We start from the raw sequence: 18617 nt of genomic DNA on the forward strand, positions 1-18617 counted from the left end.
AGTGTTACAACATTTTGCATTTTTATTTTATGTCCGTTGATACAGTGAGGTTCTACACTTTAGAGATATATCAAGATGAATACTTTACGGCTTTCATAGATACACTGACGTTTAGCTGTATAACACTTATTCCCATTGGACGATTAGCAGTACAGTCTGTAAATCTAATTAGCACTTCTTCATTTGCAAATTAGATCAGATAGAAAGCCTGTGGCTGGCATCAGAGCAACTCATGCACAGTCACAGCTACTTTGTATGAGTCAATAAACGTGAGCCCACCCAGCACATACCATATTCCTGGGTAATATTGAGAAGTCCCCAGACAATGAAATTACAAGGACTGGGTTGAAAACTTCTGTACCCAAAAAAAAACACAGCATAAAAGAGATGGTCGGGGGACAGAGGTGATGAAGATGGAAGAACTGACCCCCTATCCCATCTCCTCGGGCACCACGTTGAGGATAATATCTTCGTTTCCACGTCGCACCACGATGGATAAGGTTTCATTATTCCGCACGGCTTCACTCACTTCCTCGGTGCTGCTCACCATCTTTCCATTGAGGCTGATAATGACATCATGATCCTTCATGCCGGCACTAGAAAGAGCGAGATGATGGGGCTATTAAAGGAGAACTAAACACTAAAAATGAATATGGCTAAAAATGCCATATTTTATATACTGAACTTGTTGCATCAGCCTAAAGTTTCAGCTTGTCAATAGCAGCAATGATCCAGGACTTCAAACTTGTCACAGGGGGTCACCACCTTGGAAAGTGTCTGTGACACTCACATGCTCAGTGGGCTCTGAGCAGCTGTTGAGAAGCTAAGCTTAGGGCTCGTCGCTAATTATCCACCAGAAATGAGGTTGGTCTGTAATATAAGTTGATGCTACAGGGCTGATTATTAAATTCTGATGCTAATTGCACTGGTTTCTGTGCTGCCATGTAGTAATTATCGATATTAATTACTAATCAGCCTTATATTGTGACATTTCAATTCTATGTGTACTGTATATTGTGAGTGGGTCCCTAAGCTCAGTAATGTGCAGTGAATCAGCAGAAAAGAAAATGGGGAGCTACTGGGGCATCTTTGGAGACACAGATTATTACTGCTAAAGGGCTGTGGTTGCCTTGGGCTGGTACAGAAGCACAAAACATAATTTACAATATTTCTAGCTACTTCTTTAGTTAGGTTTAAGTTTTAGACTTTAGTTTTTGTTAACAACAACAAGGTCAGAAACAGAAAGAGCTAAATACTCCAGTTACTGCAGTAAGACCTTTGTTAACTTTTTTTTACAAAAAACTTGAATCCTTCTCAACCAGGGATGTATTTGCCATATAAACACTTGAGGGCCTGTGCTAAGGACATTGGCTTTAAAGGAGTTGTTCACCTTCAAACAACTAGTTGGTTTCAGATAGATCACCAAAAATAACGACTTTTTCCAATTACTTTCTATTTTCTATGTGTCACCGTTTTTGTAATATTTAAAGTGATACTGACACTAAAAAATGAATTTTAGCATATGAATGTACATTAAATGTTACCTATAGGTCATGTTGATCATTTGTTGCTGAGAGGTTTGTTTTTGTATATAATTGTTAGTTGAAGTTCCTAAGCCTGACTCTCTGACACTCTTTGCCAACCTGACTGTCCCATCTCAGCCTGTTAGTTACAGTTTCTAATGCTAACGGACTCCTGCTGCACAAATATGGCAGCCCCCTCATACAGGAACATGGGGGATCAGACAGGTAATGTAAAAGCATCATGCAAATACTTTATGGCAAAGTTAGAAGTAGCTTGCAAAGCCAATATTATATTAGATGTAAAAAATTTCAGGTGTCTGGGAGGGGGGGTCGCCGACCCTGTGAACTGTTCTAAATTGATACATTTAATTGATACATTTGTTATCTTTGTCCCTGCTGAGCAGAATCTCTGGGTTTCATTACAGGCAGCTGTTAGAATTGATACAATAGTTGCTAATACTCCAGAGATGCTGCTGAGAAATGGATCAACTAAATGTTGCAAAATTGTAACAGTTCAGAATCTGCACCTGAATTACTGAGCTGCCAGACTCAAACACCAGAGACACGGACATTCAACTTTACACTTAGATTTTAGAAAAACAGTAAAAAATAAATAATGGAAAGTAATTGAAAAAAGTCTTTATTTCTGGGGAACAATCTGAAAACAACTGAATTGAAAAAAAGTGTTTGGAAGGAGAACAACCCTTTTAAGGGGCGGCCCTTGGATTTCTATATGGTAAAAAAAACTTTGTAGAGGAAAGAGAAACCTACTTCCCCTGCTTCTACTACTAATTCAGCAGCCGAGTGATGTGTGGACTGACCCGTGGGTCTGGCAAGTTTGGGCTTAATTCTTGGCATCCATGGTGGGTGCGGGTCACGCTGGGGGTACTTCAATACTGTAGTGGCTGTGTTTTCTAAACTGTGGCATTTTGTGACTCTCACCATTGATTCGTGGGTGTCGGTTGGGGTACGGGTCTTACAATGGAAACATTTTGCGGGTTAGGGTCGGGTGCGAGTTGAGTTTTTCTGACCCACACATCACTAGTAGGGAGGTAGGTTGATCAGCACTCCACGGAAGTGACGTCATGCATGATGTGCTGTGACATCACTTCTGCTGATGTCACACAAGGGAGCTTGTTGGTCCGATGCCTGGGGCAACACCAAACCTAAATATGCTCTTGCTCTCTACAGAGGGATTTTTTTGGAAAAAAGTGCTGAGGGATATGCTACAAACCAGAAATTTGGATATGCAAATATAAATTGAATAGGGCCAAATACCCTCTTTTTTTCAAGTCAAGATCACTGAATAGGGTTTGTGTTGTATAATGAGTTGCTTCTTATCTCACAGCCCAACAGGCTGCAGTTGGGGGAAATGATTGTTTATATAGAGGGCTTCTCCGTGGACTGCATAACAAAAAATGTATATTTCTCAATTAAAACAATAGGCTCAAAAGTATGTTCAGCCCTACTGCACCTTACTGATAAGGTGATAAGGAAGGTTATGGACAGCCAGCCTGGAACAATGGCAACTTGGGCAAGGCTAAAACTGCAAGCTCATTGACAAAGTTATAGAATTCTGGAGAGGAAAACTAGTTGCCATAATACAGTGCCTATGGTAAAGTAATTTTCTATAGCTGCTAAGTCCACTCTTGGCAACATCACAAATCAAATCTAAAGTAGGTTCATACCTTGCAGCTGCCGTTCCAGGAATGACTTCAAACACATAAACTCCGGCATTGACATCAGGAAAGTCCTTATCTCGCATTTTGAGCTCACGGATTAGACTAAAAGAAATAACATATTGATTGTAATGAGAACAATAAATATTACAGCAGAAGTAAATGGCTCTACTGTCCTGAGTCCATAATGATATTAGAAAGCAGCTGAACTGGGCTCTTTTTTGGAAGGTGACACAAAGATTCTCCAGGTTTCTCCACCATTTGTGTGATAATGTGCAAACCCTATGTACTGTTTCTTGCTATGAGTCATTGGACTACAACTTCCATCATACAACAACTTTATGGAAGATATTGTCCAGTAACACTCCAGGGCCAGCAGCCCACTTCAAGTGGATCCTCCAGTGAAAATCCTTATTTACCTGCATACTTTTAGACAATTTAATTTACATGAGATCATCTCTTAAAGGAGAACTAAAACTTAACTAAAGAAGTCGCTAGAAATGTTGTTCAGGCCAGTCTGACCACCAAGTAGTCAAGGAAGTTGTCAGGAGAAAGAAAGAGAGAAAGAAAGAAAGAAAGAAAGAAAGAGGCTGTTCTGATGTTCTTCTAGTTAGAAAAACATTTGAAACCTTTCTGAGATCTTTCCTAACCAGAAAAACATCAGAGCAGCCTCTTTCTTCCTCCTGACAACTTCCTTGACTACTTGGTGGTCAGACTGGACTGGTCAGAAAATGACCAGCAGGTGGCGCTGTTGTAACAAAATTCATTCATATTAACAGTACATGTATCCTTTAATATCTTGGAATTTTTTAAAAAAAATGAATGTGCATTGCAAAAGTGCTTAGAATAGCACCCTTATCAATTATACATTCACTTATTTTTAAGGTTGACTTATCCTTTAACACATCTTCCAATTAGGGCAGAAACTGCTTTGTTCTCTCCAGCTCACCTTAATATGCACAGGCATACTGTCAATATGGACTGAAAAAAACACTTTCCCAACATTTCTGGCAGCCAAAGAGGCCAAATGGATCAGCTGCTTCCTAGTCAAGATCCTATAATACTTGTAAGCTTTATAGTACGTGCTAGACCTGCTGCTTTCAAACTGGGCACGTGCAATACTTACCTTGAGGAAAGCTGTAACATACGCACTCCCATGTATTTCTTCTTTGGCAGTACCTTTCCTACAAAACAAGTATAATGCTGTGATGTAAGAAACAGAAACCCAATTCGCCAATCCTATTACATTTGCACATGATCTTGTAACCTATAGTAACCAATCAGGAAGTATTATTTACTGATACTTTGAAAGCAAATATATGATTGGTTGCTATGGGTTACTAGACCTCATGCAAGCTCACCGTTACAATTAGATCATGGTTAAGGTGAATAATAAGCCCATACTTTGGGAACCAATTGTAATATTGTATTAGGGCCCTTGACCTGACCAGCTGGCTCATTGCCTACCTTTAAGTTGCCTGTCATGTGACTCTGCCAAAAACTGCCTTATGCGATCTGATGGAATGGCGAAGGATATGCCCGCTGTTACCTTTAATGTATTTATGCCTATAACCTCTCCATCCTGCAGGGAATATAAACATGGTGGTTCAGCTACAATTGTGATATCAAAGAATGACCTGGAAATATAGATATTTAAATAGTAATCCAGGATTACTTATAACGGCAATAGTTTATAGCTGAAGCTAAAAGTGTGAAGAAAGCTGATACTTACCAAATTTACAAGTGGTCCTCCGGAATTACCATACTATGAAAAAGCATTAATAGTAAGTGTTAATATGGTAACATTAGAATATTCTGATTCATCATACAAGACAGCAGTACTCCTTTATCAACCGCTTGAATCATTCTAAATACAGGAATAGGATACGTTATCCGAAAACCCATTATCCAGAAAGCTCAAAATTATGGAAAGTCCATTTCCCATAGATTCTATTGTATCCAAATAATTCCGATTTTCTTTTTTTGTGTTATTATAAAACAGTACCTTGTACTTGATGCAAACTAATATATAATTAATCCTTATTGGAAGCAAAACCAGCCTGTTCGGTTTATTTAATGTTTACATGATTTTTTAGTAGACTTGAAGAGCCAAATTACAGAAAGATCCTTTATTGGGAAAGCCTCAGGTCCTGAGCAGTCTGGATAACAGGTCCCATACCTGTACTGTTTTGATCTGTATCATTGCTCTGCAAAAGACCCATCTGGAAACCTAGGACTAGGGAAACACTTCTAGTCTTCTTATCTCTGCGCCTGAATTCTCTACTGTTTCTCTTCTTCTTCAACACTCCTCTGTTTTGTTCTCCTTATCCTATCTCCTGAGGTTTCTGCTTACCAAGCTTATTTAGGAACACAGAAAGCAGGTCACAGCTACAGATACAAGAAGATCAAGAGCCTCTTGCACATCTAGATTTGTAGGGGAAATGAGGACAACCTTGATGGTGGTAGAAGTCAAGCATCTCCGTTTACAGGAGAGCCTAAATGATGCCTTTAGGTCTCATGGTGGACCAATCTATCTCTATTAATCATGGATGACAATAACCAGTACTGCTTTCTGTGAGGTATGAAGGGTGACCTTAAATTGTATGTGTGGTTTTATTATTATAGGGGGCATGTATGCCATTGGCCACAAGACCACAACCCTTGCTAGTTTCTTGAAAGGGGTTACATTTTCCTTTATTGCTTTAGGAAATGATACACTAACAGACATTTTGCTATCTAAAGAGATGTTGGAGAACATTGTGCTACCCTGGTCAAATGTAGTTTTTTACCATTTTTACAGGGAGTTGACTGTTAACTTCAAAGACCAAGTTGCAGATATGCAATAAATAATTGCATAGAATAAGAAGGACCTCTGAAAGGAAAACGTGTCCTATATGGCAACATCAACTTATCTTCAGAAACACCTATAGGATAGGAAGCTGAGGATCCTGAAGGTTGCACCCTATATAAGGTGATACAACATTGAACTTGGTAATTAGGGAATTTAAATATGTTATTTTTGGCAATATTTTTGCTTTTATGTCCTATAGTGTTTCCTATAGGAGGAGTCTTCACTAAGAATCCAATCTCTTTCTGGTTAAAGATGACACCATGGATACCTAAGATCTAGAGCTGTCCTTAGGTGATCCAAATAGTATCAATTGCCCTACGCCTCGCACATAGCAGCAGTTGATGAAAAGTATCTTGGTGAGACAATGGGGCCAAGATGGAAAAAGTAACAATTTATATCAGCATTTATATCAGAGATTCTGTCCAGGGGTTCTGTGAATTGTAGTAGCAACATTTGAATAGCCAAAGCTATAAACCTTTACAATTACTAAATATGGCCTTGATCAGAGGTCTACAAGTTGTACAGTTGGAGCAGTGCCATGTACATACGATTGCTATATGACTTCTAAATCATGTGGGAAAGAGGCAGTCACTGAAACATGAGAGTCTTCTTCCATCACATATCCCTGAAACATGGCTTCCTAGCAGTAACAAGGCTACAGTAGTTTTAGGTTTATCTAACATGGATTCACTACAGTAATGGGGGTTCAGAACTTATGGGCTCACATTTATTATGGCATCAGTTTGAATATATTCCATGTCAGAGTCTTTCAAGCCCAATTCCTTGCCTCCTCGCTGTGTAGTGCTGATGATTCCGGTGGTAACCGTGTTCTGTAGGGAAAAGGGACTTCCCAATGCTACCACAAATTCTCCAGGCCTCAGGTCCGAAGATCTGCCCAGCATGAGAACTGGGAGAGGAGCCTGGGAATCAAAGAGAGCATCTTTAGACAATTTCAAGGGAGGTGTTATGACATGTATAAAAACATGAAAGAGCAAATGAAGATGTTCTAACTCACGTCTGGATCAATCTTAATCAGTGCAATATCCTGTTTCTGATCAATATCTTTGATCTTTGCATCATAGTGAGCACCATCTTTCACTTCTACTTTAATGCGCTGCTTGTTTGTAAGTACGTGGGCATTTGTTACTATGAGGCCATCATCGGACACAATAAAGCCAGAGCCACTGGACACAGCCATCTCCTGACCTGTGAATGGAGACCTACAATGGGAGAACAATCATCAGGCGTCACCAACACTTTTACAGCAGTTTCTTTAAGGGTTAGAAAGTAAGCCATGGTTGAGCTCATCACACACAACAATTGTGAAGCACACAGAAGATTTTTTGATGCACTGGTAAAATTCAGACTCGGACCCATCCAACAACAAATAGCAAATTAGAGGGCATTCCGTTGTAATGAACCAAAACTGAACTGGCAGAAAGTAATGGCACCCTGGAGTGAGCATCATCAATGAACCTGAAGTGAACTTTGCATCTGGTTCACAACTTGACCGCTATATTTATGTCTATGGCCAGTGCATAAACAATGGTTGGAAAGTTACCTTCTGAACAATTCCAGATGTACCACAGCTGGGGCAATCTTCTGCACAACATCAGCAATGAAATTAAACTTGTATCTCAGGCTGTCAGGATAATGGGAACCTATAAAGACATGTAGGAAATATTACTGATAATTACATTGCTAAAAACTGAGTTACAGGAATTACAGGAGGCAACTTCAAAGGTATGGATCTTCTGTGTCACGGTCCTACTGTATTTCTGCGGATGAAGTAAATCCTTTACATAAAGTATATCATTTTTATAGTAATCATTTGCTGGCTTTTGCTGCTTTTAGGGTTCATGGTTAGTCGTGTGTGTTTATTGAAGTGCACTTCTCACTTTCATAAAGGCTTATCATTTAGCTTTCCTGGACCTCTTGTCTTCAATAGAAACTCAAACATAAACAGGTGGGTACTGGGCAAACTGTCAACCAATGCAAAGTATACAAAGCGTTCATGGAGTTTATGAAGAAGTTATGGAACATTTTTCCTACCCACCATCACCATTATGTCCCTGTGCTGATGTAGCTGTCTAAAGACCACATTGGGTAATCTACTGTAGTTGTCTGTGTAGTGCTGGTTTAACATTGGACTGTTACAGAAGATTTCTGAACAGGTCAGTGCTGATCTGGAGAAATGTAATGGTGCAAAGTTGGCTACTGGTTTAGAAACTCATATCAACCATTTAGCTGCAATTACTGGTCAGGTGCCTAAAATAAACATCTAAGTTATTACTTCCAAGTTATTACTTCCAAGCCAACTTTGCACCATGGGCATAATTACAGGGCTCTGGCCCCTGGTGCAGGATCTGTGCCTTTGACTCTCTCCTTACTGTCCCAAGTGGGCTGACAGTCTCTTATCTTCATCTTGCATGAGACTGGAGGCACTTGTGACATGAGCTTAGGTTTGTGGCCTAAATGCATCATCCAAATGTGAGAAGAAACAAGCCTATATATATATATATTCTATGTAGTCACCAAATGGGTATGAATATGCCCCATGAGAGCTTGAAACATAATATGCCATGTCCAGTGACCATTATAAAATGTATGTTACTGAGACAAATGGGACAATCTGAAATTACAAGCAGAAATGGTGATGGGCAGGAGACCAAAATGGTCTCACAATTAGATAACTGTTAGTGGGCATATGGATAAATAATCAAATAATTTCGGGATTTAAGTACTAACACTTGATACCTCTTTCACATTCTCTTTTAATTAATTAATGCTACAGATTGCAACTGAAATCAATATCACAGACAATATCACAGACAGAGTGAGAGGTGGTGGGGGGGATGAGTGGCCTAGGGGCGCACAGTTTTCAAATCCAGCCCTGGGGTTGATGCACGCAATTCTTTCGATGCAGCTACACTCCAGTGATCGATGCAGGTCGCGGTAACCGCAGTCAATAGGTGCTACTATGCTCAATTCAGAATAGGAGACATGAAGGACTGATCAGTGCAGAGCTCAATAGTGCGGAAGTGCAAAGAGCACTATGTGATGCAAGTACCTTTCATATATGGGTGTTTTGGCTTAATTGACTTCTTCATGAGTGCAACTGTAATAGTGGACTTAAATGACCCCTATAGTTTATTTCAGTGAGGTCATTAGGGAAAGACACTAGTTGATTAAGGCAGTGGCAGACGGGGAGACTTGTTGCCCGAGATCAAAATGCACAACTGCGGGCAACAAATCTCCCGAAAATCCGTCTCCATTAGAAATAATTGAAATCACCGGCAGTAAAACCAACGCATTGCTTCATTCTTACGACGTTGCCTTGGGAGGCAGCTTTGGGTGACTTTGCATTATGTTGGTTTTACCACCAGAGATTTCAGTTATTTCCAATGGAGAGGCATTAGCCAATGCCCCAATAAATGTCGGAAATCTTTTGCCCAGCCACCAGATCCATCATTTATTAGGTTTATTTATCCTGTAGGACTATATGGTAAAAACCAAGTTCACAACAGTTCACCATAGGGGTCCACCACAGCTCTCAACTTACTTATACACATTTCTAAGCTTTGTTTTCACCCTTTGACAAATATGTTCATACAATCCTGTACAAGGAAAAAGAAAGACTTAATCCTGTACAAGGAAAAATAAAGACTAAAGACAAGCTTCTCTGTGTGTGCATGAACATGCTTGTATCTGATTCTGGTCTGGACAAGGTAAGTTCTGATCAAATATGAGAGGCCCTGTCATTTGGGAAAGTTGGGAACTAAACCCTTGAGTTCCTATGAGCTTTTTCTTCCCTTCCTGTAACCTTACATGCATTTAACAGACATGTTCCCACATGACAAGGACTCACAGTCATACACAGGTATTTCCCCTGCAGAAATCAACTTGTCACCTCTAGCATGGACACACGGAATGAACACGGCAACCGTTCTCAGGCAATGCAGCAGCCCCAGCCGGCCTAGCAAACACATTCCACATAGAAATACATGGAGGACATGCAGCAGTGTAACATAGAGATAGAAGTACAGCACCATGTAGTACATCCGATGCCATATTGCACATGAGTTGAGACTAAAGAAGAACCAACATGCGACCTATGAATCATTTTAATTGTCTCTTTCTCTGGAACAGGGACATCAATACCCCAACCCTCCAGCTGTCATTAAACTACACCCCCACAGCCAAACTGGGAGCAGTTATTCAGAGTAAGCTGGGGGCTATGGCATAACTAGATATTGGACATCTTTCCTCTATGACAAAATATTTCAAATATTTTGGTGCAACATTAAGGGGGTTATCTACTAAAATCCAAATTTATCTCATATTATATTTAAAAAAACCATGGCCAACTCCCATGCTCGATTTGACCTTATTCATAATAAAATAACCAGAATTATTAGGGTCATGGAAAAAAACTCGATAAAATCGAGCTAAAAAAACACGAATCGTTCATATTTTTCTGGCTTATTTGCAGAAAAGTCAAATTTTCAGGCTTAACCCACGAAAACTTCAAATTGAGATAGGTGCCTCTCCCACTGACTTAAGGTGGCCATACACGGGCAGATAAAGCTGCTGATATCGGTCCTATAGGCCAATTCAGCAATTTATCTACCCGTGTATAGGGGCTTCTGACGGGTGTTCCCGATTGATATCTGGCCACGATATCAACCAGAAAGGTTTAATTTTTCCGCTGACTGACCCCTAACATTTTTGTAAAGGTTTTTTTTTTCACAAAAAAATGTAGTTTTTGCCTGACCAGATAAATTCGAGGTTTAGTGAATAACCCCCCAAGTATGAGTATCCAGCAGTAAAGCAAACACAAGGATGCAACCCTTTTGAAATTACTACAGTTGTATGCTTGATCCCATCCGCTGGAGTGCCATTCACCATGTTTTATCCATAAATACCAGCATAATTATTGGATCATAATTTCTTGACAGATATTGGCGATGCAAAGACTTAGTAGTTAATAACTGTGCATGCTTGGACTTGACACCAGACCATTTGCTTTCTGACTCCAAGATAGCAATCAGATAAATCCATGGATTAACTCTGAATTAAGATCTGATATCAGTAACCCCTGTGTTTATTCACTTGATAAAAAGCCTCTTCTTAAAGCTATCTAATGTATCTGCTAGTAAAACCATTTCCACAACTTTACAGCCAGTGGTATAACTATAAGGGCAGAGACACACGAGGAGATTCGGGGAGATTTAGTCGCCCAGTGACAAATCGCCTCCTCTTCAGGTGAGTATTCTCCCCGAACTTCCTTCCCGCCGGCTAGAATCTAAATCGCCGGCTGGATGGCACTCGTGAGGCAACTTCTGGCGACTTCGGAGTTCCATCCTGCCAGCAATTACGATTCTAGCTGACGGGAAGGCAGTTTGGGGAGATAAGTCGCCTGAACAAAAGGCGGTTTGTCGCCAAGCGAGTAATCTCCCTGAATCTCCACGTGTGTCTCTGCTCTAAAGGAAGCAGACCCTGCAGTCACAGGGGGCCCGGACTGTGGGGTCTGCTTCCTCTATAGCTAATAATAAAAAAATCCCTCCTCCCCAGCTGATCTCTTACCTGGGACGAGGAAGGGGGCGCAATTTGGGTGGGAGTGGGCAGAGTTGGGGTGGGGCGGAGGCAGGATGGGAAGTGGGCAGAAGGATGGGGATCGGAGTGTGCTGGGCCCCTCTGAAGATTTTTTTTGCAGGGGGGCCGGCACACTCTAGTTACGGAACTGTTCACAGATCTCACTGTAAATAAATAACTCTTTCCACATCTTAAGATGGAACCTCATTTCTTCTAATCTAAAGCCCTTGTATATTTATATTTAGCTATCATGTCTCTTCTCCAGCATAAACAACCTCAACTTGGCCAGTCTTCATAACTGAGCCTCCCATACCCTTTACCAGCTTAGTTGCCCTTCTTTGGCCAAAACTGCCCAGCTCATTCTAGATTGGGCCTTACCAGCGTTTTGTAAACAGGTGGAATTACCCTATTCTTCCTATAATTCTGTACCCCTTTTTCTAAAGGATACTAAGAAAAAGGGGTACATTGCTTTGCCTATTGTGTTTATTAGAGCAGACTAATAGTAATATATATCTGTCCATTGTATAGCATTAGTTAGCATCTCTGCTGCTACAGCTTTTTCACAGCATTTTACATGTTTTTCTTATACAGTTGGATTTTAACTGTAATTTTAAACAGTGGCATAACTTGAAAGAACCGGGCCCCACAAAAAAATCTTCAGGGATGGGATTTGGCGTGCACAGTGCCTCATGAGGGCAACCCTTACCCACCCTCCATGGCCCACTTGCACCTTTTTGCTGTCACTAGTTTGCAGTGGGCAGCAAAGGTTAAGGTAGGAGAGTGTTTAGGGAGGGGGACTACTGTATATAAGATGTATATGTTTATATAATACACAAAAGCCATGAATATCTTGTAAATGATATCCTTATAAACGGTGAGTAGTGATGTAATTTCTGTCACATGACTCACTGAAACGTGTGTATTATAATAAATAAAGTACCCCCTGTTGCAAAATATGAGGATATTAGAAGTTACCTCGGAGTTCCATGACCTGGATAAAAACACTCAGCCTTTAGCCTCGTGTTTTTATATGGTCATGAAACTCCTCGGTAACTTATAATATTGTGAATAAAGTACCCCCTCTTGTAAACTATAAGGATATTATAAGTTACCGAGGAGTTTCATTACCATATAAAAACACGAGGCCGAAGGCTGAAGGGTATATTTATCAAAGAGTGAAGTTAATAGTGAAGTTCCGCCACTAGAGTGAAATTCCGCCACTCCCCATTCATTTCTATGGGATTTTTATAGGCGTATTTATCAAAGGGTGAACTTTCACTTCACCCATTGATAAATACGCCTTTCAAAATCCCATAGAAATGAATTGAGAGCTGCGGAATTTCACTCTAGTGGCGGAACTTCACTCTTTGATAAATTTACCCCAGATTGTTTTTATACAGGTCATGGAACTCCCAGGTAACTTCTAATATCCTCATATTTTGCAACTGGGGGTACTTTATTTATTATAATACACAAGTTTCAGTGAGTCATGTGACAGAAATGACATCAGAACTCACCGTTTATAACTGATGACATCAGAACTCACCGTTTATAACTGATGACTCACCGTTTATAAGGATATAATTTACAAGATATTTATGGCTTTTGTGTATTATATCCTTAGAATTTACAAGAGGGGGTACTTTATTCACTATTTATAGAGCAATACTATGCAGCACTGATTCTAAAGCATTCAAAGCTTGTCTGTTGTTTACAATAAATCTGTTTATTTCATATGTTATGTCCCTGTCAAACTGTCACCTCCTGCAATTAGTATATTGGTACCCAGTGATAGTCTTACCACGGTGTTAGTGTGTATTAACATGTTTATTACAGTGACTGTGTCGCATTGTGAGTGCTTGTGCTGTGAGCTCTTGAGTTTGGTCGTGTTAGAGTATTTGTTTGGGTTTCAAGTCAACCAATAGTGGGCCAGTGCAGCATAATAAAGTCACACAAAAGGTATGGTTGTATTATGCCTAAGAATAATTAGGCTGTCCATATTGAAAGGGAACTAGTAGGGGCATATTCAGTTTGCAGAGCTTGCAATGTACTGCTTAGTACTGCTATATAAAGTCTAGAACCTTAGATCAGGCGGTCCCCAACTGTTTTTTTTGCCCATAAACCACATTCAGATATAAAAAAGAGTTAGGGAGCAATACAGACATAAAAAAGTTCCAGAGTTCTGGAATTCAAAAATAAGCACCTGCTTTGGGGCCACTGGGGGGCAACATCCAAGGGGTTGGTGAACAACATGTTGCACATGAGCCACTGATTTGGTATTACTGCCTTGGACTAACCTATGCATTAATATAGCCCTTGGAACACCAATGAGAAGAGGAGCCCTTGTCCAAATTTAGCACATGGCCCTTGAGTGCTAGTTCCTCCACCCATCATTGTCAGGCTGAGAGTTGAGAGTATGAGCGATTTCATTGTAAAAGGAAAAAGGTAGGATGAGAGCTCATTAAAAATACATTAATATCTCAAACAGTACAAGAAAAAATAATTATACTAGTAACGGATCTATTAATCATCCACTACAGTTTGGTGGATTTTCATGTAACAGTGACAAGTTCCTTTCTCCTGCATCTGTCTGAGCAAGTCCCTGCTTCATGGAGAGCCTGAGGTTCAATGACAGTGCCAAGAAACTGTAGGATTAACTGTGCAAAGGAGACACACCATAGGGGCCCACAGAAAGTCTTGTGTGTCCGATATAAGGATCATGCCATGAGAGATGCTGTATGCGTTGGATATGTAATTAATTGGGCCCCTGTCTAAAGAGACAACAATGTGAAATGCGAGAGGTACGAGAAATGCAGCAACTATGCAACTCAAAGGAGAACTGGAAAGATGGGCGTATGAGGGCTATACAAATGCAAAAGATCTAAATATCATGTCGACGTGCAGTGAATGAAACCACATTAAAGAACTGACCAAGAGAATATATACAACTTTTCTAATAAGGATAGAAATATGGGGATATGGAATGATGCCAGAAACCCCAAACATATGTTCATGCACAGGACATTTTTAATGCATACAATAGTCACTCAACATTGAGAAGTGATATGTTACCATAACCTCTTACATGAAGATCAAAGTGTCCTGGTTTGCTGATTGGCTAAGCTCTCCTCCAATCAAGCGCTCCCAAAAATAAATTAATGGGGAATGAATCGGTTGAGATATAAATGAGAATAATAAACTGTCAACTGTCACACTGAAGCCTGATGGTACAGGTATGGGAGCAATTATCCGGAAAGCTCCCAATTATGGAAAGGCCGTTTCCCATAGACTCCATTTTATCCAAATTTTTAAAAATTATTTTCTCTGTAATAACAAAAAACATTAGCTTGTACTTGCTCTAAACTAAGATATAATTAATCCTTATTGGAAGCAAAACCAGGCTATTAGGTTTATTTCATGTTTACATAATTTTTTGAAGGTATAAAAATCCAAATAACGGAAAGATCCATTTTCCAGAAAACCCTAGGTCCCGAGCATTCTGGATAACAGGTCCCATACTGTAGTAAAACTAAAAGTGGTGCCAAAATATGAAGAAGTATAGTTTGTAAAACTAATGCAGTAACATAGAAGATATAGGGTAGGTGATAAATACTTATTAAGAGAGGAGAGCAAATGAGAAATCAGTGGCATACTCATGGTGATTCCCTCTGCATGGATTCTGTCATGATCTTTATGGTGTAGTTTTTATTCTAAATTACACTGTTTACACTGCTAATAATTCACTCTACAATATAAAATGTTATACTTGAACCAACAATTGAATTTTTAGTTGTAATATTGGTGTGTAGGTGCATCTCAGGTCATTTTGCCTGGTCATGTGCTTTCAGAAAGACCCAGCACTTTAGGATGGAACTGCTTTCTGGCAGGCTGTTGTTTCTCCTACTCAATGTAATTGGAGTCACAGTGGGACTGGGATTTTTACTATTGAGTGCTATACTCATATCTACCAGGGAGCTGTTATCTTGTGTTAAGGAGCTGCTATCTGGTTACCTTCCCATTGTTCTGTTGTTAGGCCGCTGGGGGGGGGAAATGGAGGGGGGTGATATCACTCCAACTTGCAGTACAGCAGTAAAGAGTGACTGAAGTTTATCAGAGCATAAGTCACATGACTGAGGGCACCTGGGATACTGACAATATGTCTAGCCCCGTTTTAGATTTTCACAATTAAAAATCTGTTAAATTAAAAGCTCTTTTAAAAAAAGGATTTCAATGCAGAATTCTGCTGGAGCAGCACTATTAACTGATGTATTTTTCTGTGACAGAATCACAGAAGCAATCTATCAAGATTACATAATATATACTAAAGGGTCGTAGGTAGCTAGCCATTGAGCAAAATTATTATGAATTATTTTTTTTTCTCCTGCCGTTTAGCTGCTGTTGAATTACAACTCTTGCTCCTTCTACTTCTTCTACCTTACTATATTATAAAACTTTTCTTTAGATATACAGTAGATAGCTGGTATATCTAGAGATAGATTGAGGGGTAGGAGAGGCAAAGAAATTACAAGAGGAAGACTGTGGAGCAAGGGTATGAGTAATAATGATTTACAACGTGATTAAAAGGAAAGCTATAACTGAAGCATATTTGGCTCCTGTGTGACAGACTATTTTGCAACGTTCCCAAATATTTATTTTACAGTTTTCACGCCTTTATGGAATGTATGATATTTGAAACCGTACAATATTAACTGTTTGAGGGCTGTTTTGGTCCATAAAAATAACCTTTCCACCTGTGCTAAACATAATTGAAGTAAGGTACAAAGTTTACCTCTGCATCTCCGATGCCATTTCAATAATCAGATATTATTTCTAGATAACAAAACAGTATTTACCTAGAAGGATAGGCAGCAATTCTTTCTTTGTGAAAGAGGGGCTTGAAGATCAGGAATAGATAACCTATCCTAGTGCTGGCCAATAATTGGACAGGCTCCTTTTGTTTATAACATACTGATTATTGTATTCTGATCCTAATATTGGACTCTGGAACAGACCCTTTTGATTCTATTCATTGATTATGTTCTCTTTTACAAAGGCAACCAATCCATTTTAAATGCCACCAATGAATCTCTCATCACCAGCCATGTGTTGTGCCAGCAGCTTACCTGTATCACATGGTCCCTTTTGTATGTGGATGGCAGGAGGAGAATTCTGCAGCCTTGCCAGCCTGTTCTCTGCTTTGAGGTGGCACAGGTTCCGGTAGGTCCTCCCATCGCTCCCACACACGGGTTCACTGGTACTGCAAACACACACTCCGACTCTTCTTCTAGCTGAGCCCCCAACAGCAGGAAGGACACATTCCATGCCCTCTCCACAAGGGGCACCCCCACGCTGCCCGCAGGCCTCCCCTTCATTTGCCCCACATACTGGACAGCAGCCACAGGAGTCCCGTACCTCACCTGCTTGGCATGGCATCTGGATACGTGGGCAGCGGGAAAGCTCACAGATCCGGGGGCAATTTGGTGTTTGCCGGCGAGAGATACCAGGGGCAGCAGAGGTGGAGAGGAAGAGGAAAAAAATAGGGAGAAAGGACCATGGAGGAGACATATCCTTGACTAAGTAAAGGCAAAAATGGACCCTACAACATTAACTCAACCAACTGACTCTTAGATGTGACCACCTCCAGACTCTCTGATCCTTAATCGTAATGATTTGGCTCCAACTCATGAATTTAACTTCTATATTTAATAAACAAAGGCACATTAAACCCTCTGGGCAAAATCCTCTCAGTCACCACTCAATATGAGACCCTTTCTTCTAAATCCCAACTCCCTTAGTTCTGCAACAGCTTGAACCCTAGATTTCCGATGTTACACCTCTATTGACTAAAGAATGACCTGAGAACCTCTTTCTCTTGATACACTAAACTCCATTCAGCCTCATTCTAACCCAAGATTTTCTTTTTTGTTGTAAATATTAAATTGCACCGAACCCTCTAATTCTTTTTTAGTTAGTTTTTTTTTACTAATTACAGCAATTTTAAGTTAAAAAAAAACCCACTAGAATCTCAACAGCCTCTTCATACATAGATCTAGAACTGGATTGTTTTGTTGTATTAATCTTCCCCCTTTGCTGTAAATATACCTGTCTAGCTTCCCCACCTTTCCCCTCTTGCAAGTTACCAAAGCAGCAGAATAAAACAGGAAAGTTGTCCCCTGTAATCTGTCTGATAGAGGGAAACTTAGCACCTCCAGCATCAGTTCTGCTCTCTGCTCTCCTCACTGCTTGCTCCTCTCTCTCTCTCTCTCTCTCTCTCTCTCTCTCTGTCCAGCCAAGAATTATCTGTACAGCCCCCAGACAAGGAGGTGTATAGAAATACAGCCCCACCTATCACTCACTTTACACCCACCCCCTAAATTCCGTCTCCCATCACAGTTCCCCTATCTCCCCAGCTATGTCTCACTGGGACAGTAAATACACGATAGAAATCATAAAGAGAATGAAGGTGAAAAGGGGCTATATAAAAGACTGTAGTCCAGGATCTGAAAAAAATTCTAGATCACATGATATAGAAGAACAGTATTGACATAAATATTAATATAGTAGCAGACTAGTTGAGCAAAGCAACACTTTCCTGTAATTATTTCCAGTGATTTTGCTTAATCAGAGGGCTGATGCCTGTTATTATTAGTTGCGGCACATGGACTGTCTCATTCCCAGATCAACTGGTAACAAATAGCCCAAAACAGTATACAAATATATTGGCAAGCTATTGATGTTCCATATTCTGTAGTATAAAGTGAATTACAGCAATCAACCTCATCCAAGGGTGCCATAACCCTTAGCCCAGTGATCCCCAACCAGTGGCTTGTGAGCAACATGTTGCTCACCAACCCCTTAGATGTTGCTTCCAGTGGCCTCAAAGCAGGAGCTTATTTTTGAATTTCTGTCTTGGAGGCAAGTTTTGGTTCCATAAAAACCATGTGCACTGCCAAATAGAGCCTCCTGTAG

The 18617-nt window shown here is 40.2% G+C and overlaps 1 protein-coding gene across 1 annotated transcript; it reads right to left on the bottom strand.

Moving 5' to 3' along the window:
* Positions 1 to 4: 4 nt before the first annotated feature.
* htra4.L (HtrA serine peptidase 4 L homeolog) lies at positions 5 to 18021 on the bottom strand. The gene is made up of 9 exons (XM_018253588.2): positions 16772 to 18021; positions 7615 to 7714; positions 7069 to 7273; positions 6779 to 6973; positions 4935 to 4967; positions 4670 to 4784; positions 4329 to 4386; positions 3212 to 3307; positions 5 to 596 (listed from the first exon to the last, which is right to left on the bottom strand). The coding sequence occupies exons 1-9, from the start codon at positions 17211 to 17213 to the stop codon at positions 431 to 433; spliced, it is 1410 nt and encodes a 469-aa protein (XP_018109077.1). The 5' UTR covers positions 17214 to 18021; the 3' UTR covers positions 5 to 430.
* Between the last annotated feature and the right edge of the window lie 596 nt (positions 18022 to 18617).

The sequence above is a fragment of the Xenopus laevis genome, chromosome 3L (assembly GCF_017654675.1).
Source record: "Xenopus laevis strain J_2021 chromosome 3L, Xenopus_laevis_v10.1, whole genome shotgun sequence".
Lineage (NCBI taxonomy): Eukaryota > Metazoa > Chordata > Amphibia > Anura > Pipidae > Xenopus > Xenopus laevis.

Excerpts from the sequence above, each read along its gene's own strand:
- htra4.L (XM_018253588.2), bottom strand. The coding sequence starts at position 17,213 with ATGTCTCCTCCATGGTCCTTTCTCCCTATTTTTTTCCTCTTCCTCTCC. Across the intron at positions 7,715-16,771 it reads AAAGGGACCATGTGATACAG|GTTCCCATTATCCTGACAGC; the intron begins GTAAGCTGCTGG and ends ATGTCTTTATAG. Across the intron at positions 4,387-4,669 it reads ACATGACAGGCAACTTAAAG|GAAAGGTACTGCCAAAGAAG; the intron begins GTAGGCAATGAG and ends CTTGTTTTGTAG.